Here is a 23,825-nt window from a genome sequence, read left to right on the forward strand (position 1 = left end):
TTTTGTCATTATTAATTAGTATTTGCATATTTCATTTCTTTAATTTACATTTGTAATAATTAATTTCTCCATCTTTGCTATTAATTTATGATTTTTTATTTAATTTTAATTTACACTTTATTCATATTTTATATTATTTCTTTGCTTTTGTTTACTTAGATTTTTGAAATTTCATCTAATTCATTGGAAATGGAATAATTTATTAATGACTGTATCACTATTTATAATCTTTAATATATAAAATTGACAAAATTTAAAATGAAAATTTTTTAAAAATGATCTTTTTTCTTGATTAATTATTCTGTAAATGTTCAATTTAATCAATAATTTTGCTAACATACTTTTCTATTTATCATTTTAATTACCACCCATTATTACATTAAAAAAAAATTCTCTCATTAATTTAAAGAAAGTAAAAAAAGAATGAAAATTCATCGATTTTATCATTAATCATATCAAAAAACATTAATCACTCAGTAATTTTTAAGAGAAATTTGGTAAAAGAAAATAATATATAAATAAAAATAAAATAAAATAAAAAGAACAAAAAGCAACAAAAACAAACAAACAAATAAACAAATAGGCAAAGCAGGTTTAGACGACATGGATGCTGTATACATCATTGTCAACCATTTTCAGTTATTATTTTGTCGCCTTCTATTATTACTAACTTTCTTCACCAATTATTTATTTCAACAAATTGTTATTGGTAAATTTCGTTTTGCATATATTAGTGTTACAACAGGTAATCAATTCTATTATTAAATAAATTAATTTGATTTTTTCAAAAATCTCAGCAAAACATTTTTTTTTTCCTTTTATAGTTTACAATTTCAATACGTAATTCTTTTCTTTTTTTTTCATTTATGTATCAGATTTTAGTGAAATTTCTTTTTTCAGTAAACAATTATAACAAATTTAATTAACAATCACTTCTTTTCTTTTCTTTTTTGGCTCTATGTTTCACAATTTTAACAAAATATTTTATAAGTAATTTTATTTCATAAATTTTATACATTAATTCTTAAGTTTTAGTTGCCAAATTTGCATCTTATCCTTTGAATTTTAATTTAATTCCGATTAGGTGTTAAAATATGCTCCAGGTTTGTTAATCTTTTTAAAAAAAAAAAAACAGATTTGTTTACAAATATCATAAAAAAAAATGGTAAAATAACGAACTAAAATTAATTATTTATATCATTAAAAAAAAAAAGTCAACTCTTTTGCATAGAATTTAATTTCATTTCAATGCCGTTTAATTTTTTTATTTTTTTTTTTTAGAACCAAAAATACGTCAAATTGAAGCATGGCAGAATGAGCTACTATCAAATATTTGTGGCAAAATATGTCTTTCATTCAAATTTTTTTATTTTTTAAAATTTTTTATTTTGCAAAATCTATTTCTGCTAAGCTTATTTTAAAATGATAAATTCATTTTATTGATTATATGCAATAAATTACTGATTAAATCTGTTCATTTTATCATAAATAATTATATTAATTAACTAAATCAATTAATCTTAAATATATTGCTAATGAATAATTTTTTGTAATTATTATTTTTATTTTTTTAAATTTCCAACACAAATGTAACTAATAAAATAATACTAATATAACAAATTTAATACTAATAAAATAATCTAAAATTTTTTTTCTAAAATTTTTTTATTGTAAATTTTTATTGTAATAAAGTTTATTGTAATAATAAATAAATAATCTTTTGGCAATTTTCAATTAGTAATCGTTATTTTGACCATTTATTTTAGGTTTCATCAAATGGTTCACTTAGCTATCCATGGGCTATTTCTGTAGCATTAAATGTAAGAATTTCAAATGTCATAGATAAACATTTAATTATTAAAATAATTAATTTACATCAAAATTATTATACAGAAAATGTAAGTGAATAATTTGTTTAATTCTTTTTTTTTTTAAAAAAAAAAAAAAATTGCACTGTTTATATTTTATATTAAGGTAAAGAACCAGTTTGAAATTTCAAACATACTTCACTTTCTTTCATTGTTTCTTCTTCATCATTTCATTTTATGTCGTTTCAAATTTATGGTACAAAATTTTATTTCCATTGATCAATAAATAATGTAACAAAGAAATAAATCAATTTGAAAAAAAAAAAAAGACGGAAAACAAGAGATTAAGCAAAGATCATAAATTGCTAATTGGAATTTTACATAAAATCGAAATATTTTATATAGAGAAAAAAACGAGAAAAGTAGAAATTACGTAAATAATTTTTTTGTGTGATTTCAAAATCTCAAAATGTCTTAGAAAATATGTAAATTTTTAGTAAACAGTCAAGTTTTTAAGCGTTTATTTGAAAATTTCAAAAGTTCAATTTTAATAATTTTCTGTCTTCTTTTTCAAAAAAAGAAAATTTTTAGGGTACAAATAAACTTGGTGGTGTAATCATATCACCTTATCATATTCTTACTGCAGCACATCCATTTGTTAAATTCAACGGATATAGTATTATACCATGCAAGTAAGTAATAATATTCACCTTTGTCACCAAAATTTTTATGATTAATTATTCAAACAAAATTATTTTTATTAAAATTTTTGTGATTAATTATTAAATTAAAATTATTTTTAAAAAATTATTTTAAGTGCTAAATTAATATTACTTGGACTGACAAATGGAAATAAAACAAAAAGACGAAAGTGAAAAGTGTGAGGGAAAGAGAAAGAAAATAAAGATTAAATTTCAATTACAATAATTTTTAAACTTTAATTACGCATGATATTCTATCATTTAATCAATCAAAATGATTTTTTATTTTTTTTTTTTCATTTTTTTTTTTAATTAAATTATTTAATTTTTTACTTGAAATATAATCACTCTTCATTATCAATAATTTTACTGTGGTATATCATTTTCACATTTTTGTTTCATTTTTTTTTATAATAATTTCAATTCATCAATGAAAATTTCTAAAATTTTAATTTTAAATTATAAAACTATTTAAGATAACCAATTTTTCAACTCTTAAATTGTATGCATTATTATTTAATCTTTGTCAATGCCTTCAACTAATTTTTTCCTTAATTATTAATTAAAAAATTCATAATTGATTAGTCATTTGAATAAATAAAATTTAAGGACTGATACCTATCGTAGTATTACCGAATTATTAAATCGTAAAATTTTATTTGGTGGCAAATGCATCCGCGGTTTCACAGCTAATAGAACAAATCATCCAACATGTGAAGAAGCCGATGTATTCAATAATACGGTATAAAATCTCTTCATGAATAATAATTTTTTCTTTTTTTTTTTTTGAATAATTTCAAAAAGGAGAAAATGTTTGAATTTTAATGCTTAATTAATTAATTAATTAATTAAGTTATATGATTGTTTAATTTCCTATTTCCAATAATTTTTTATACATAAAAAAAGATAACATAAATCGAACAAAAACTTTTTTCTTCCTAATTTATTAATGAATTGATTAATTATTCTTAATCAAACTTCAAATATTCAAATATATATTATTTTTTTTTCGTTTTTTGCTATCAAAATATATAATTCGATTATCAAATTATCATTCAAAATTGAAATATTTGACATTTAATCGTAAGATTTTATTTTATCATCGATTTATATATAAATGTATTATTTGCTACTTTTTTTTTAATCGCACAGATTTGCAAGATAATTGTTGATAATGATTTTAGATTTCCAAAACAATTATTGATGATTCAAAATTTGGATTTAAATATAAATTTTGATAACATTTTAAATTAACACATAATTTGTTGATTGACAATGATTTCCATTCATAGTATATAATTATTGATAGCGATTTAGATTCGCACAATAATTGTTGACAATGATTTTATAAGTGAAAATTGTACAAATGGTCATGATTGGGCAATTATTGAAGTTGAACAACCATTTATATTTACGGATAAAGTGCAACCAATATGTTTACCATTGAAAAATGAAAAGTTGCAAAATATTTTAATGATCTTTGGATGGGGACGAAAAAATTGTAAGTATTACTAGAGATCATAGTAGTTGGATAATTATTGATAGCTTATAAATAGTTTAATATTTAATTCTTTCAATATAACCTATACAAAAAGATTTTTTTCTTATTTTGTGATGAATTAATTTGATAATACAATAAAATATATATCAACTTTTATTATACAGTAATAATTTTTTTTTAGATATTTTAATGGAAGTACATATTGAATCCAAAAAAAAAATTGCAATGTTTTAAAAAGTAAATGTTAAGAAAATAGCTTAAATTAGCATAATTATTGGGAATTTTATTAGAATTTATAATAAAATGTAACAAAATAATTTGTCACTTAAAGCATTCTCTGATGGCAGTCCATTAATTCATGAAATTCCAATGCAACTTGACATGAATTGTAAAGCATCATGGAGTGATATGATGCCAACAAAAGTTCATGATTATATATGCATGAAATCATTAAATCCAAAATATGTCAACACACCACGTATTTGTTATGTATGTATTATCTTTCATATTTTAATTATATAAATTTGAAATTTATTCAATCATTTTATATCTTAATATTTCTCTCATAAAAAAAAAAAAAAAAAAAACGTAATTCCTTTTTTTTAAAAAAATACTTTTTTCATTTCTTTTTTTTTCGTAATTCAGTTCAATACAATTTAAACTTAGTATTTTACTAGAAACTTAATTATCAATTCTTTTCAAAAAAAAATTAAAACAATTTTATAGGGTGATAGTGGCAGTGGCATGCAACAATTTAATGCTAATGGAAAAGCGACAGTTGTTGGTATTACATCGTATGGCTTAAAAGGATGTCCACCAAATGAACTTGCTCGATTTACACGAGTTGACTGCTACCTGAATGAAATATGTCAAATAACTGGTGTTTGTTATACAGTCAAAAATTTAATTATTTAAATGACAAAAAATGGAAGAGTGGTTTTAATTTTAATTGTAATAATCATGTTTATTTATTTTCTTTTTCTCATGAGACAGTAATTTTTCATTTCTTTATGTAAATCTAAAATTTGAGATTGCTTTTTCTACCTGAGATGTTTTGACATATCATTTCTTGCATAAATCCATAAAATTTAGATTTGTTTTTTACATTTTTTGTAAAATTGTAATTTATTATTTCTTGCAGTTCACTTTTTGAAATAATTCAAAGGTAAGAAAATAATGCACAATGTTTGATAAAAGATAAAATTTGCAAAAAGAACTAAAATAAATAAATTTATGATGAGCTTTAACATTTTCATATTTTTACAGCAAAATTTATAATTGTATTTATATGTAATATTTGTATATAGTATTTATCCATTTGATAATATTGCAAGCTAATAATGAATTATTCTAAAATTTATATTGTTTTTAAGCTAACACTGTTACAAGCTTTATATGAAATGCTTAATTAAATAAAGCGAATAAACAAATAATTGGTAGGTAATTAAGCTTATCAGCGTAATTCATAATTTAGTGATAATATGACACATTCTATTACTTTATTATCTATAATACTTAACAGTTTATTTACTAATAAAGTCAGACTAAATCTTCAAATTGAAATCCACCAGAAATCCCCAAAGGTCACAGAAAGACAACTCAGAAAGACTAATCGAATAGCTGCACCAAATGCTCCAAGGAACATTTCTTAGCTAACAAGTAGTTTCCACATCAATGTTGTCAGCTGATGACGGGGTGAGGAGTTGAACCTACCCACCATATGTTCACGAGTGCGTAGACCACTATACCAACAGTTCCACCAACTAACTCTTCACTAGACATAGATAAAGTAAAAATAATTGTAGTAGTTGGTAATAAGTAGTAAGTCAACAATTTAACACTGTAAGCTAATACTCGAACATCACTATAACACAATGAACATCATTACAGTATCACTATAACACAATGAACATCATTACAGTATCACTATAACGCAATGAACATCATTACAGTATCACTATAACACAATGAACATCATTACAGTATCACTATAACACAATGAACATCATTACAGTATCACTATAACACAATGAACATCATTACAGTATCACTATAACATCATTGTAACATTGCTGAAAAATACCTAAATAATGATTATTGATAAGTTATGTTTTAATCGCTGCTAATCAACAGTAACTACAAACAGCTATCACTAATGATAACTTTATAAAGCAGGATTATCAACTGCAATAATGGAAAAACTAAAAGGAAGCATTAATTAATTTGGATAAATTGAAATAGCAATTTGCAACTTCCGTGATGAGTTATTTTTAATTTCGATTTTAAAAAACATATTATTAATAACTACTTCAAGAAAAAATTAAGAAAAGTAAAAAACACTTTGCAGTTTTAAATTATGACAAATAAATACTTTTCCAGATGAATGCTAACAAGTTTCTGGAATAATATCGAACTAAACAGAACTTTTTCTTTTATGTCAGTTAATTATTACAGCTTAATGAGTAGCTAAAGTATCAAGTTCAATTGAAAAAATTTGAACAATGAACACTATATTCAATTTCTTGCATTAATTTTTGAAGGAGAACTTAATTCAATGTACTAAATAATTAATAAACGATAAAAATGCATTATTATCTAAATTTTACATTTAAATGTAAAAATCAATACTTGCATAACATTGAACAAATTGTTAGTTTAATCAAAATTTCAACCTTTAAATCTTAAACAGATTTATCGATGCAACCTTTTAGATAAGTTTTAAACAAGTTTTAGATAGATAACTTTTAAGATGATCGTAATCTCTCCCATAGATACTGTTGAATCACTTAGGATACTGTAAGCGTGAATCATTCTGGGTACTGTACGTGACAAAGTATTGATGGTTACTGTATATAGTTTACGTAGAGTAATATACTAAGAGAATAAATCAAAGTAAGATAAACTAGTGTAAATTTTAATAATTGATTAATAAATTTAGTAAATTTATAAGAATTGGCAAAAAATATTCTTCATAAGTGTAATATCACAATTTACTGCTTTATTTGTTCTATCGATGGTATATTTGTGAGCTATTAGCTTAGCGCAGTTGTCATTTGTCGTATGATTAGCTTACTGTTAGCTTATTTGTCATAGTGTTAAAATATTTGTTCGATTGTTTACAAATTTGATTGCCTTATTGACCTATTTGTCATATAGTTAACTTAGTTTTTAGGTGCTAATTTATTTATCATATTGTAGGCGCACTTATCATATTGTTAGTCATTTGTTTTATGAATTTTTTTTTTTTTTGTAAATTATCTTATTTATGACAAAATGGATGAATAAAATGTAATTGCTCAAAAATTTTATGTTAAATTAGATGCATAATTTCATAACACTGTGTAAGTAGTTATTTCTTATATTTAGCAAATTAAGTTTACGTATGTACGTGATTATAAATATTCTCAATTGTTATGATTATTCATCCATGAATAAGGATTTCGTAAAATTATTTGGTTCTTTTTTTTCATCATATATTGCCAGGAATATGGATTTAATGGTGCTGGCTTCTCTAAAACGATCAGCATATTACGTGGTTGTGATTTGATGGCCTGAAAAACGACAGTTGACAGCCAATTATAAGGTTAATTAATTAAATTATAAACGAAAAGAATTATGAAATTAAAAAAAAAAAAACTGGTGTAAATTGTTATTACAGTTTTCATTTACAAGTCATTTTTGACAATTAATCGAAATTTTATCTACTAAATAATGTAATTTATATTTAAAACCACTTTTCAAATAGGAAAGTTTTGTTTTGAAATTTCGTTTTATAAAAATTCTACCCAAAATTTAACCTTTTTTCTATTTTTAAGCTACAATTTAAAAGTTTTCCAAAAGCTAAAATATAGTTTTTATTTAGAATTAAATAGCTAGCATAAAGTTTTTTATGCAATATTTAAAAAAAAAAATATTTATTGAAAATATCCTGACACTTTTTCCTTCCTTTTTTCATTTAAAATGAAAAATGTTCCACAAAATTTTGTAACATTTGCAATTTTAACAATCCTTATTTTCTAATTCTAATTTCTTATTTGTTCAGAATTATTCAATAATAAATGATTATATCCATTAGACACAAAAAATTGAGAAAGAAAAAGTGCGAAAGAAAAAATTAATTTAATTTGACGTCATATGGAAAAGCTAAAGCTTTGATTAATTTCTTTGCTTTTGCTTTTTAATTTTAAACTGAATTAAATTTTATGAAGGAGTATGTTAATTTCATATTTATTTTATAATATGCAATAACTAACTGAATTACTCATCCATGAATAGGAATTCCTGGAACGTTTGGCCGTATTGAAATATTCTTCCGGCATAAAACCATAATTATCCGGTTCATTTTTATATGTGAAGTATTTGCTTGGTTTTTCTGAAAAGTTAATCAATAATCGGAGGAAATTTATAATTTCAATATCTAAAAATTTTATCTATGAGATTTAGTTAAGGACTTTTTTACAATCTTATATTATTTGATAAATAAAAATGTGCATTGTCAAAGTTTTATTATTAACAACTTATTTTGATAGGAAAATATTCATACATCGAACTAAACAGTATGTTTGTAGTGTCATCACATTTTAGAGTTAATAGATAAAATTATGGATTACACTCTTAAAATCGTTTAAAATCTTTGAACTTTGAAAATATTTGTTAATATGCACAAAAACTTTCGTTACTAACAATTTTAGCGTTTTTTTTTTTGTGTGTGTGTTCTAATAAATTAAATAAAACTTTGGATTTTTCTAAAAAAAAAGAAAACTATAAAAAATTTTTTTTTGTCCAAAAAAGCTGAAATGTGAATTAATGATTAATGAATTATAAAAAAAATGCAGAAATAATATGATAATGGTGCGATGAAGTTTGAAAGAATTTTAATAAAAAATACCATAAATATTGCCAATTGCTGGATTAGCTATAGTAGGAATAATAATTATAGAAATGATAATGAAATGATAGGATATAATGTGATAATGACACATTGCAGCAGCGTTATTGACAGTATTATTGGATTTCATTGAATAAACAATTTGATGATTGAAAAAAAAAAGAGAAATGAAATAAATTGTCGTTTGATTGCTTTGTTTTGTTTTTCTCAAATAATTTTTTTTGCAATTTCTTTTCGTCTTTATTTTACATCTTTTCTCGTTCTTAATTAAACTTTTATTTTTTTGCAAAACAAAAAACGAAGACAAAAAAAAAAAAAAAACAGAAAAAAAAGGATAGTGAAGAAAATGAATTGCTTATTTTATGGATGCTAAAGAATGTTTACATTTTTTTCTGAAGAGTTACTTGAAAAGCTAAAGGCTTAAAATTTGCTTAAAAAGCTTAAGGCTAATTTTTTTTTTTTTTTTTTTTTTAAACACATATATTTCTATGTGTGAGAAAAAGAAAACTTTGTTAAAAGTATTAGATTTATTGAAAAAGAAGCTCTAATTCCTCTCTTTTCCGCGTCCAATTTCTGTTCTCAGTTTCTGTTTTTAAAAATTGTAAATTTCACAAATTAGTAATTCAATATTCTTCTCATTGTCACTAATAAAAGTAGTACATTCGCTAAATCTATTTGGAGTAAAATAAATTTATTAAAAATTAAAATTTTTGAAAATTAGTGCAACATATTATTGCATGTTTGAAATTCATCCCATTTCTGTAATCAAAATAAAAAAAAATTATCTACTTTCTTGTTTGTATTTAAAAAAAAAATCCAAGAATTATGCTGTGATTACATAATTTGCAAATACTAAACAGAAAAAAATAATTTTATTCTTGCAAAATATTAATTGCGCGATAGCTTTGTCTGCCAATTTTATAAGTATGAAATTATGTAATTGGAATAATAATAAAATTAATAATAATAGTAGTAATAATAATAATAATAATGATAATGGAAAACGATAAAAATAATGATATTATTTTATCTACATCAAATGACAAGAATGATAATCGCCGTGATTTATGCTTGGAACTGGAATTTCTCAACACATAGTTATAATTTGTTAATTAAAAAAACTTTAATAATCAATTTGCTAATCTCCAAATGAATGGATTGTAATTTATGATATGAAATTAAATAACTTTAATAGTAATTAATAATTAACCACCATACTTTTATCATTTATATTTATTTAATATTGCCTAAATTATAATTTAACAGTATGTCAAAATAATCAATTATCTCAGTTTTTTTTTTTTTTTTTTTTTTGCTCATTAGTTATCAGAATTACCTATTATCCCTACAATATTCAATATCTGATAGAGATGATAATTCTATGAATGATTGAAATAATAGAAACATACTTTGCTAATCAAAAAAAAAAGAAAATGAATCCATGTGCTTTAAATTTAATTGTTTTTCATTTTTAGTTATCATTGATTAAAATGCTATATTTTGATGAAAGGCGGTAATTCTTTTTTGTCATTCAATTAACGAAGCTTATTTAATTGAACCATTCAAATAATTATTCTTTTTTTACCTCTATTTCACGTTATAATAAATGTTGATTATAAATCAGTAATTAATTTGAAATGAATAAATTGTAAAATCTGAAATGATTAAACTGCTGTCGATGCATCACTGAACTGATCAAGTACTAATTTTGGATGCTCAAATTATAATTTGAAGCTGAACAAAGTAATAGTTCAAAATGATCAAACTAGAAATTGAAAACTACCAAATTTAAAACCAACCAAATTACAAGCTTAGAATGATTAATTGTGAGTTTGAAATAAACAAATTATGATAATTGATAAATCTTTTTTTATCATTTATCATTGCTCAGTTGTTATTTGAATAAAACAAAATTTACTGATTAAAAAAAGCAAACAATAAATCTCACTTTTTGGCTTTTAGTTTTTCTTTTCCCTTTTTTTTTTTTGCTGAACAAAATATAATAAAGTGGATATATTTATAAAATGCGAAAAAAAACGATAGCGAAATTTTACTTTTTCTTCCTTTCTTACCAATGAAAGATTAATTGTTTAAAAAAGAAAAAAAAAAATTGTGAATTAATATGAGACAATCAATTCGAACCATATTATCATTCTCTTTGATTAATTCATTAATTATCACTTGTTAATCAAACATTCTATTATATTGCGTACGATAATGCAAAAATTATTGCTTCAAAAAAAAAAAAAAAAAAAGAGGAAAGAAATAAATAATTTGCTTAAATAAAAATGCGTACATATGCAATTATCTCTTTTCAAATTTATTCAAGAACAAAAATAATTTAATTGGAAAACATTTGTTGTTGTGCAAAATCTATCGGATGAATCATTTTTCCATCATTTTTCTCAACATATTTCACATTATGATTGTTATTGTTATTATTATTAGCCGGAATTGCACCACCGGAAATCTTTGTCATTCCACGTCCGTTTCCTTCTTCTGATAAATAATCCATCATCATACTAAAACCATATTAATATTGCTTAGAACAAAAATTTATTTTAAAATCAAATTTACATTTTTTTTTTTAAAATTGCAATATATATTTAAATAATAGCAATAAGATCCTTTCATATATATATATATATATTTTTTCGATAGGGAAAAAACACTTTAATTAACATTTGATGCAATCTTTTTTTTTTTTTTTTTTTTTTTGAAATAAAAATTTTTTAATTTAAAGTAATACTAATTATAGTAATGAAAGACATACGGTGACATAGGAGCAAGTATGTAATCTTGATTGTATAAATTTTCATGATATAATGGATCATTTGGGAAAAGTGCTTTCTTATTTCGATCCGAATAATGGCGTAAACCGGAATTCTAAAATTAAAATAAATTGGCAAACAAAAATAAAACAAGGAAAAGACTAATGCATCAGTTAATGCAAAATTGTTATTTTTTTTATTTTTGTAGTAAATAAAAGTTATTTACAAAAATTAATCAATAATGATTAATTAATAATGTTTACAAATTGATATTATTGAATGATAGAACAGCAAGGCGTGAAGATGTTGCCAATTAATTTTTATTCAGACAAATTTATTGTTTACAAATTATGCCAATAAAGTTAAATTACATTTATACTTCATTATTTACTATATTAGCTTTTTCTATTTGCTGTTTACGAATTTGCTTAGTTTTTTTTTTTTTTTTATTATATTATTTGCTCGAAAAGAAATCAATAAAGTGAGTAACTATGTAATTACTGCAATAGAATCAATCAATTCATTAATTCATTATCAGTTAAAAGTAGATAAACGTGCCATTTTAAGTAATCAAGTAATGATTTTGGGGTTATTATTTAAATAATTCAAGTAATATTCTTGCAAAATTAATGAAATATAGTGAAATCATAAAATATTAAATAAAATACTGAGGATTAAGCTTATCCAGCATTTCCAGTGTTAAAAAGGTACTAAATAGTTAATTATCATTAATTACCTCTAGTAATTAGCAAATTGCATGCTTTCCAAATTATCACCATGATGCTTAATTTGCTTAATTTCGGTAATTCATTAATTATGTGACTAATTATGAACATCATTCAACTAATTGTATTAAATAATTGTTTAATGAGAAATGATACTCAAAGACTTAAATTTTAAAATCATTTAAACAAACCATATCATTTCGAAGTTTGAATATTCCGCCAGGTCTTGCAATCATATAAAATGGAGAGCAAACATCAATTATTATTAATGCAACAAGAAGAGTAATTGCATTCATTGTTATTTCTATCTGAAATAAATTAACTGATAACCAATTTCAGGGCGCATAAACTTATATTAGGTCGCAAAATGATAAACGTATGATTTATTTATCATAGACTGATAAGCATGCAATTTGTCCATCATTACAAAGTGATAAGTGTATAATTTATTTATCAGTACAAAATAGTACTAATTTACTATTAAACATTTTATTCGAAATATATCAAAATGTATATAAAAGGACTGAAAATGGTTCTTTTTAATAACAGAACATTAACTTATAATAATACAAAATAAAAAAAAAACCTTTGGATAATTTTAAAAAAAAAAAATTTAATTCAAGTTTTACCACATAAATAAACTATGATCAAATGGAAAAAAATGAGAATTACTTATTTTCACAATTTCATATATTAAACAGTATTTTAATAAAATGTAAAAATACGACCAAAAAAAAAAAAATCAAAAAATGTTATTCAAAGGAAATTTGAAAAAATTTCAAATAATTTTCGAATTTGCTAATTTATTTTTTGAATTCTCCTTGGTCCTAATTTCAAATTTTCCAATTTATTTAAGTTTCAACACATAAAACAATGACAGTAATAAAAAAATTTTTGAAAAGTACATTTACATTTGGAGATTAAATTTCTTTTCTGATTTTTCATTTTATAATTTAAAAAGAACTTAAAAAATTTTTCTCATTTTTTCAATCTGATTAATTTTAAAAGAACTTCAAAAAAATAAAATTTCATTTTTTCAAATCTATATTTTGTTCCAATTTTTTATTTCAATAAATTCTGATAAATCTTTCTGAATAGGCTGATATAATTATAAGCTTCGACATATCTTTCATATGAGCAATTACTTTAGAAAAATATTCTCTTATTTTACAATTAAAAAAAATCAAATATTAAAATTGGAAATTTGATAAATAAAGTTTCTTGAAATATAGAATTGAAAATTCTAAAAAAAAAATCCATGAATATAAGACAAAGTGTTTTCTTGTAAAGCGAAATGTTTTTTAATTATTGATTTTGCATTCTATCATTATTTCGTTTTTTGTTTTAATTTTTTAAAATGAATTTTTCGAAAAAAAGAAAAAAATGCTAAAAAGAAACTTAAAATAAAGAAGAACATATAATTGAACTTATACTTTAACAAATCTTTATAAATATTTCTTCCACATTTTTTAGCAAATTCTTTTCTGAATTCATTTCATAGTTCAAATATTTTTTAATATTTTCATTTCAATTTCCAATTTTATTATCTTAAATAAATTATTTCATTTTTTTAATTATGTTCCATCAAATCCTTTGAAATTTTTCTTTACATATCAAATGAAAAAAAAAAAAAAGAAACGGTATTAATTAAAAGATCCATTGCACTAATAAATATTGATAATATATAATCGAATATTAGTGATAAAGAAATTTTGGAAATAAATAAATTAAATAAGAAAATATTGCAATTAAATGAGCAATTATTTAAATTTAAATGATGAAATTAACGAAATATTTTTTTGCTTTTAATAATTACCAAAATTTTTATTGCACTGCCAAATATTAGTAATATACAAATAATATTATAATCGATTACTCGAAAAAGTAACTACTTTACCTCGCAATTATCAAATTTTAATTTTGTTTTATTATTAATGCAATTAATTTTATCCATTTTAATGAGTAATACTAAAGGATTATTTAAAGGAATTGATTTAATTATGATTTGAGCAATTTTTAATAATTATTTAAAATGAAATTTTATTTTGGGAAAATTATTGTATATACATGAACCAACGTAAACAAAAATAATTTTTCATACAAAGAATACATTAAATTTTGTGTGTTACCTAAAATGATCTAAAAATTGCGATACTGATTATTGATTATTGATTATCGATTATTGATTACTGATTAATTTTCTCAAATAAAAATATTGCCAACAACTTAAAAATTAAACAGTGTGGTTTTATAATTACTTGTATTAGAAAAGACAAATCAAAATTTTTTTAAAAAAAAAAAAGAAGTTTCGGGAATAAACGAAATAAAAAATTTTTTCGAAAAAATAATTTAATTTTATTACTTTTTGTTTTTCTCTCTATCTTCTTTTTTTCAATCATATTTTTTGATAAACTTTTTGACAAAAAAAAAAACAGCTCATTAGCAAAAATATATAAGTGCTGAAAACATTACACATAGAAAATTGATTAATTAAAAAATTATATTAACAAAGTTTTCAACTAGTAAACGTATCAAATAATTATTAATTAGTAAAAAAGTACGCAAATTCTCTTTATGAAATTTTCTACAAAATTTTTGAAACGAAATAACAACTAAAATTATTTTTTTAAATCTTCATCCGCTTTGTACTAAAAGTTTGCTTGAAATTTCATAACATAATACTATCAATTCAAAATTAAAAATAATTTTTGACCGAAAATGTCGGAAATATGAAATTATTCAGTTTGCTCACTTATTTTCTTTCTTTTCCTTTCTTTTTTGTAAACTTTCAAAACACTTTTCAATTGAGATAATTTTATAATAATACAAAAAGATAAAAGTGAAAAACTCGTTCCTTCCAAAGACTCAAAAACTTCAAATGATTGATTCATACGTGAAAAAAACACGTGAAAAAACCCGAAAATGTCGAAAATATAAAATTATTCAGTTTGTTCACTGTCATAAATTTTCGCCGTTTTTTTGTGGGCAAATGAAAAATAAAATGAAAAAAAAAATAGAATTTGGAAACTGTACGGATTTTTCATCTAAACATTAAGCATCACTTAATGATTATAAATTTTTCTTCCGTTTTTTGAGTTTTATTATCTCTAATGCATTTAATACATTCGTTAGAACATTCTTTAATTAATTGCAGGTGTGTTAATTAAACAAATTACTGTGACAATGTCAAAATAAATATAAAATTGTTATTTTCAGTTAAGGTTATACAAATAAATTGTGAGTGGAAAAAATCGCCAGTTTTCATTTAATAATTTAATTAATATGTGGCTATCATTTAATTTAACTAATAATATTTAATTAACATTTATTAATTTAATTAATAAATTTAATTAATTATGTATACATGAAGATTGCTGTATATATTATTTATTTTATTTAAATTTTGTTTTATAATAACAAATATACTATTTTGAAAAAAAATGAAAAAAGAAATTGAAAAAAAAAAAGAATTACATATCAATTTCACGTCTGGTAATTACGTATAGAATATCACGCAATTATTAAACGTAAGTGTAAACAATAACTGTGAAATTGGAAAGAAACAAAATTTTTTTTTCTTTTCTTTGCAACAAATAATATTATAAATTATTCACTTATGTCATATGTCACCCAACAAAAAAAAAAAAAAAAAAAGAGGAAAAGCTTTTCGCATTTGTCAAAATGTTTAGCTTTAAATAGACTTAAATTTACATTTATGATAAATAGAATTTTTTATTGCTGAGAAATTCATACAACTATCTCAACTAGAAGAAATATTTTCTTTGTGACAACTAAAATGCAACACAAAAAATAGACTTAACTTTTCATTTACAAAATATAATTTTTCTTTTACGTCATTTTTTCAAAGCAAACATAATCAGAAATTTATAAACTTTGAAATTGGATTAGTCAAGAAGAAAAATCTTTTTTTTTTTTTATTAGTTAAAGTTAATTTATTGTGAAACAAAAGAGGAAACTGATTTAATTTATAAGTTGAGCTGTGATAAATTAAAAAAAAGAAACGAGAAACATTTCCAATGATCTATTCTAGTCTAAAAATTTTAAATCTAAGAAAGTTTGAATGAAAATCAACAGAAATAGCAGGAAATTACATTGGATTGGTTATCTGTAAAATTAAAATAAAATTTTCACTGCTAAAGTTTCTTTTTTTAAACACAATACTTTATCGAAGTGAAATGTAAAGGCTTACTTTATTGTTTATTAAATATTAAAAAATGATAAACACTTTTTTTTTAATATATAGTAAGAGGTTAATGTTAAATGGAAAAAGTAAGTGATATATTGGGAGATATTATTGATTTAATCTTCTTTATATCCTTAACAGTACTTATTAAAAGAAATAAATTATTAAATTAAATGTTTTAAATTCAATTTAAATATTTTGCATCATGAAAAGAACAAAAAAAAAAAACATAAAGATGAATAAATTTTGTGAGGTAAACAATGTTTTTTTTTTTTTTTTCAGACAATAAATCTTACAAATGATGAAATATGATATTTATAAATAATTAAAAAGGAAAAAAATGAACTGAAATATTTCTAATCCATATTTTTCCCATTCATTCTTTTCGTTTAATTAAAATTTTAGAATTAATTAATTGCTAACACTGCGTTCTTTATGAAAATATGCTTATTTATTGGCAAAAAATCAGAAATCCTTTCGATATCATTTTACTTATATTTTAATAATATGTGATATTTATCACTAATTTCTAATTTATTTATACGACAAAAGTATTTATAGAAAAGAAAACAAATTATTTTAACTAAACTTACAGATAAAAAGCATTGCTAATTATCACATACGTAAAAACATAATGACGTACGTGTACAATCATATACATTTCTGAGAATTACTTTTATTTAGGCAAATTGTTACGCTAAGAAAAAAAAAAGAAGCCAACAAAAGCATAAACATATTTCTTTAATTATAATTAAAGCATAGACAAAAGTAAAATTAGTATTTACGTTATTATCGTTAGAAGCAATAATACGCAAAATCATTAATTAACAAAAAATTTAGCTTCTTTAATTGCAGTTGCAAAGTGAGATTTAGCACCAAATATGCGTTTTAGGTAAAATAACTTTTTAAAAAGTTTATTTAAGCATTTCATTCTTTCTACCTTTCTCTTTCCTCTCATTTTGATGTGCCCTAAATTTTTATAATTTAAAATTTGTCAAGAAGTTTTTAAAATTAAAGAGAAATCCAACTGCAATGATAATAACAGCCTTAACGATAATAATAATAGTAATAACTAATAAAAATTGTGCACTTCACTGTTCTAAGAATAGTTACAATAATATAATAATAAACAATGATAATAATAATGCAATAATAATAATAGTAGTAGTAGTGATAATAGCAATAGTGATAATAATAATGATAATGGCCAATAATAATAAGCATAAAAGCTTAATAAAATAATACAAATTTGCAAATGGATGAATTTATTTCTTACTGTAATTCACTGCTAAATATAATTGTCACACAAACATAGCTAATTTGCTAATTTATTCAATATTTTATAAATTTTTACAGTTCATAACACTTTTTCCACAAAATTTTCATTTTCGTTTTTGTTTTTTTTTTTTAATTTTTAAAATTTTTATTTACTTTTTTTTCGTTATTTCTTTATTATTATTTTTATTATTGTTATTATTATCATTGTCACTACTATCATTAATATTATCGTTATTACCACTATCATTATTATATTATAATAATATTATTACTATCATTATTACTATTGCTATTATTAACTGTCCTTTTATTCTTTCTATTTCATTTGTTTATTTATTTTTAATTAATTAATTAATTTTATTTATTTATTGCACATGTTTTAATGGTTTTATTTAGTTATTTTGATTTGATAAATTAATTTGTTTATTTTACATTATTAATTTCTATTTATTGCTATGAAGCAATGAAAAATATTGTTGTTAGTTTATATTTATGAATGAATAAATTAGATTGAATCAATGAACTTACGAAAAAAGTGACAAATTATTATTAAATGACAATTTAACTGCAAAAACAATAAATAATATTGTTATTATTACTATTATTAGGTAATATTATTAGTGTTATAGGTAATATTATTAATGTTATAGGTAATATTATTAATGTTGTAGGTAGTATTGATGTTGGAGGTAATATTATTAATGTTGTAGGTAATATTATGAATGTTATAGGTAATATTATTAATTTTGTAAAGTATTAAATATTTGTAATTACTATAAAGAATAATTACTGATCCATGTTAAAAGGGATTAAAATTAATCTTACCTGAAGACAAACAGAAAGAGAGAGAAGCAAAAAACGGAAGAGAGAGAAAGAAAGAGAGAGTAGTTCTTAATTTATAATTGGTTGTTTAGTAGGATTAAACCAATCATTTCTGGATGACATAGGATCAATTCATTTTCGATATGACACAATCAATGTAATCGAACCGATTCATTCTGTCAATTAGTATTAGATGGTTTTTTTTAGTTTTTTTCTTTTTTTTTGCATTCTGTTATTAATATTATATAAAACGAAAATCATTGATGCGCTTCACATTATTGTATATCAAATTGATCAGTTGGTAAGGTTGGTTTATAAGTGATTTGTTGAAGTTTGAAAGTGTTAAGTTTAATAAATAAAAAAAATATATAAACAAGTGTGTATATATGTGAAAAGGAAGCAAAGATTGTGAGAAAAAATGATAAAGTGAGAAGAGTGAAGGAAAAGATTTATTACTTTTCATAGAATATATTCAAAGAAAAAAAGCTATTTTCAAACTCAAAAGTTTTAATTTGAAAATACACGTTTATATTCTTTAAAATTAGATTTAGCTTATATTGCAGTAATGGTAGTAATAGTAATGATAATAACAAATAATAATATAAATACTAATAAATATCAATGATAATTGCAATAATATTAATTATAAATACTGGTGACAGCAATAATAAATAATACTTTATATAATTTAAGCATTGTAAATGCCAAATTAAACAATTAAAATGATTGAAAAGGCTAAAATTTGATAAAAAAGACATTTAGCTATATCATATCAATAATAAATTGTTTATCATTTCTTTACCTTTTTAACTTCTATTTAAAAACTAATTTTCTACTATTCTTGAAAATAAAAAAAAAAAAAGAATAAAAAAATAAGGAATATGCCGGATGATGAATATCGGACAAAATATTCCGCAGCACAAAAGATGCAATTGTTGAAATCACAACAGGCAAAATTGGAAGTTCGAGCAATGCCTGCACATTCACAATTAAAACTTAAAGTAATACTAAAATTGAATTTAAAACAATTAAGTAAAAGAGTATAGAAATTCAATTGCAAATATTAATTTCGAGATTTTTAAATTCAATAAAATATTTACAATTAAATTAAAGGCACATGACAAGAAAACGAAAAAGAAACGAAGGAAGAAAATAGCAAAAAGTATGAGTATAAAAAAATTTATTTTTTTAGCTAAATTTAATTAATGAAATTTTAATGTTTGAATTTTATTATAATTGCTATTCAGTTCTTTTCCTCTTTTTTTGTTCATTTTTCTTATGTAAAGCATAATTGAAATGAATTTTGCCTTTTTATTCAAATAAAATTAAAAATAGCTATTCATTTACTTACCTTTGTATGTGTACCCAAACATATTTACAAAGATAACAAATATTATAAGCATAGTTATAACATAAACTTAATTAAATATCTTTTTTTATTTTTGTTTTCTTTGCAGAGAAATCTCGAAAAGTAAAACTATCATTGGATGCAGCTGATTGTAAACATTTTATTTACATTATTTTATTAGCAAATCCTTCCATCATTATTTGGAACTGTTTGTCATTTGTTTACTAATGTCAAAACTATCTAAATTTAAATTGTTATTACCTTACTATTATTATTAATATTATTTTATTATTATTATTTTTATTATTATCGGAAGGCCTTCTCTTATTGGTGACTGATAATAAGTAAATGCAAGCAATTCTATTAACAACTGCATGAACTATATTAATTCTTAATTAAATCCAAACAATAATTCGAAATTAATTTTGCATTTTAATAAATACTCATAAATTAGTTTTAATACGAATGTAAATGTTAGTTTTGAGATTAATATACATTAACAAATTAATTTACATTGAAAAATAAGGCTTAATTTTTTGAACAAAAGAAAAAATAAATAAAAAAAAAAAAACTTATAGCAAGCAGTTCGTCGAAATCAAAAATATCAACTGGTAGCAGTGCTGCTATACCACGTTCACCACTACTCAAAAGTGACGTGCAGGTGATAAAGTTAATTTGTGGACGTAAATTTTTACGTTTAGCTGTAAAACAGCTGCTTTTCAATTTTGCTCGTTAAACCGTATATTATACGTATCACACGTTTACGTTTACATATAACTATTGAGCACTGTTCTTTTTCCACTAAAAGTTTGTATAAATTTAATAATTAATCAATATTATCATCAGAAATGTACAGAAATATTAATTACGGGTAGTTATCATTGTTTAATTTTAACTAATCGATTAAATAAAATGTTTTAATAAGAAAAAATTACTGTAGTACAAACACATTGAAATAATACTTTAAAAATATGAAATTATTAGAAATTTAATTATGCATTAAATGATGCAAAATATAAAAATGCAATAATTAATATTCGTGCAACAATTGTCGCTAATATTTTTACCAAAGTGAAACGAATAAAAATATATAAATATTCCAAACTTAATTAAGGAATCACAAATGACAGATTTATCTGACTAACTTAAATGATACAATGCCTTGAATTATAAGCATGATGTTCTGATAAGTTATCATATCACACTGAGAAAGCACTGTGACAGCTTACCACTATGAATAATGTCATATCACACTGAGGACAATTTGATATCCAAGCGCAATATAAATGATATTAAATCAAATTTTGAGCAATCTGATAGGCTTACCAATATGAATGATATCATATCAAAATGGAAGCAATTATATGGCAAACGTCAAATTTTCAACAATTTATTTTATTTCCTTTTAAGCTGCCAGCATCAAAAGATGAAGAAGAAAATGCTCTGAAATGGAAACATCGAACGAAATACATTTATGAAACTGAACGCATTTCATTGTAAATCTTTTTTCTTTAAAAAAAAAAAAAGATAAAAAATTTATGGTATTTCTTTACTTTTCTTATCTTTTTACTTTTAATTAATTTTTCTTTTCGTTTCTTAATTCTAATCCATTTCATTCGATTTTTTTTTTTTCTTTCATTTCCTCATTTCACATTTTTGCTTCATTACTCTTTAATTTGAAAAGAAAAAAAAAAGAAATTAAACACACAAATAATTTTGAGTGCATTTTTACAATTAAAATTATCTTCTAGTTGTCTCCTTCATTTCTTTTTTTGAAAGAAAAAGTTTTTTTTTTTTTTAATTTTTACATTAAAACTTTGCTAGTTACAACTAAATCCTTTTGAAAATAGTACTAATATACTACTACTGTTACTACTACTAATAATAATAATAAATTATTTAAATGCACAAGAATTTGTTTCATTGAAATAATTTCAGGTGCCTTTTTCAAATTTTATATATTATTAATTTTGAGGTTAAATTTTAAGCAGTAAATGAATGAAATGTTAAATTTTGTAATTATTAAATTTAATATTTTATAATTATTTAAAATCATTTTTAGAAAGCTTAAAGAAATAGCTGCAGAATGTACGAAAGATATTGAATTACGAGCTGCAATGAATGATATTATTGCAAGAATAGATGTATGCATTGTAAATTTTAAAATTAAATAATATGTTGAAAAGGGCAGAAATATCGATTGATTTTAGTATATAATAAATTTAATCGATGTATTTTATATATTTTTTTAAAATATTTCCACAACAAATATATTTTTATCGAATTTATTCTATTAATTACTTTTTTTATCTTTTTTTAAAGACATTAAAAAAAGCTCGCGATGAATATTATCAATATGTGCAAGCACAAAATGATATATTTGATAAACAAATTAAATTACTGGATGAATTGCAAACAATGGTTTGTTTATTTTATATTGGTAAAATTTTTAATTATTTTTTCTTGTTCTGTTTATGGAATAAATGTAAATATTTTTTGAAAGATTTAAATTTGAAAAATTTTTTAAACTGATTTCTCACATTATTTTTTTTTTTTTTTTGTTTTCTCTTTTTATCTATACTTTTCAATTTTTTTTTTTTTTTTGCACTAAAATTTTTTTAAAGTTTTTGACTTATTATTAGTAAAGGTTATATCGAACCGAAAAAAAAAATCCAAAAAGGTTTTCGAGATTTGTATTTTATTGTTTTTAAAATTTTATTTGAATTTTTTCAATCGGAATTTCATTGTTTTAATATTTTAATATGAAAGCATACTTTCAAAAAATTCATTCTATAATTTTGAAAACGCAAATATTTTCTTTCAATAATTTGGTCGAGAAAAATGAGTAATTAAATGAAAGAAAACGAAAAAGAAAATGCAATAATTTGCTACGAAATAAGCAATTTTAATCTTTCAGTTATAATTTAATTCTTTGATTAAATGATTTAATTCACTTTTTTTTATTTTATTTTTGCAGAGTTTTTTACATTCACATTTTTCCATTCGTTTTTTGCACTTCTCAAAAATTTTTTTGTTTGCTTTCTTTATTTTTTTATCAATAAATAGCAAATAGTTTTTTTTTTTTGCAATTTTTTTTTTTGAAAAACTTTTCTAACTTTTCAAATTTCACATTTTTTTTTCAGTTTTAATCGTTTTGCAAAAGAATGCATAATTTCTTTTTTTGTTGCTTAATTTATCAAATTTTTTGATTATATTTCATTCTTCAAATAACAAAAACGTTAACGATTAATAATTGTGGTGAACAAGAGAAAAAAAAAAAGAAAAAAAAGAAAACTGAAAAGAAATATTTTGTTACAAAATGATTGAACTGTGTAAATGCATAAATGCTTTCATATATGGCTAAGTTTGAAATTTTTTAGTCCAAATGATGAATTTAGCTTAAAAAGCTTAAATAGAGCCATTTTTTTTCTTCAGTCTCTTTTTTAGGCTTTTAAAATATATCCATTAAGTCATTTTTCAAATTTTTAACAAACTTTTTGCGCTCTTTTTTTTGCAGCAAATAAGAGAACTAACCAATAAAGTACATCGATTAAGTGATACATTCAAGAATATTGATGCTAAGCTATCCGTCATTAAAGCAAAATTGCAAAATATTACCAATCATCGAGCTAAAAAAACATTAATACAAAGTTTCATTGAAGCATTTTATGCAATTTTTTAAATTTCAAATGTTAATGGTAGTAATTTAAAATGTAAATTAAGATTATTTCAAAAAATTGTATAATTATCATAATATCTGCTGTTACTATAATCATCTT

At 21.7% G+C, this 23,825-nt stretch overlaps 4 protein-coding genes across 4 annotated transcripts; 2 read left to right on the forward strand and 2 right to left on the reverse strand.

Moving 5' to 3' along the window:
• Positions 1-1,094: 1,094 nt before the first annotated feature.
• Bma-try-4 (Uncharacterized protein) lies at positions 1,095-4,925 on the forward strand (the record flags this gene model as incomplete). The annotated part of the gene is made up of 7 exons (XM_043081542.1): positions 1,095-1,103; positions 1,767-1,820; positions 2,400-2,500; positions 3,119-3,251; positions 3,827-4,010; positions 4,342-4,499; positions 4,737-4,925. The coding sequence occupies 7 exons, from the start codon at positions 1,095-1,097 to the stop codon at positions 4,923-4,925; spliced, it is 828 nt and encodes a 275-aa protein (XP_042937476.1).
• A 2,489-nt stretch (positions 4,926-7,414) lies between these two features.
• On the reverse strand, positions 7,415-8,992 carry Bm13334 (Uncharacterized protein; the record flags this gene model as incomplete). The annotated part of the gene is made up of 3 exons (XM_043081543.1): positions 7,415-7,561; positions 8,264-8,382; positions 8,899-8,992. 3 exons carry the CDS (start codon positions 8,990-8,992, stop codon positions 7,415-7,417), a joined length of 360 nt encoding a protein of 119 aa, XP_042937477.1.
• Positions 8,993-11,239: 2,247 nt separating this feature from the next.
• Bm13579 (Uncharacterized protein) lies at positions 11,240-12,690 on the reverse strand (the record flags this gene model as incomplete). The annotated part of the gene is made up of 3 exons (XM_043081544.1): positions 11,240-11,420; positions 11,672-11,784; positions 12,586-12,690. The coding sequence occupies 3 exons, from the start codon at positions 12,688-12,690 to the stop codon at positions 11,240-11,242; spliced, it is 399 nt and encodes a 132-aa protein (XP_042937478.1).
• Positions 12,691-18,891: 6,201 nt separating this feature from the next.
• Bm7979 (Uncharacterized protein) lies at positions 18,892-23,728 on the forward strand (the record flags this gene model as incomplete). The annotated part of the gene is made up of 9 exons (XM_043081545.1): positions 18,892-19,004; positions 19,576-19,699; positions 19,812-19,860; positions 20,156-20,197; positions 20,625-20,707; positions 21,457-21,542; positions 22,109-22,190; positions 22,369-22,467; positions 23,564-23,728. The coding sequence occupies 9 exons, from the start codon at positions 18,892-18,894 to the stop codon at positions 23,726-23,728; spliced, it is 843 nt and encodes a 280-aa protein (XP_042937479.1).
• Positions 23,729-23,825: the final 97 nt, after the last annotated feature.

Source organism: Brugia malayi, assembly GCF_000002995.4.
Source record: "Brugia malayi strain FR3 genome assembly, contig: Bm_v4_Chr4_scaffold_001, whole genome shotgun sequence".
In the NCBI taxonomy this organism is placed as follows: Eukaryota; Metazoa; Nematoda; class Chromadorea; order Rhabditida; family Onchocercidae; genus Brugia; species Brugia malayi.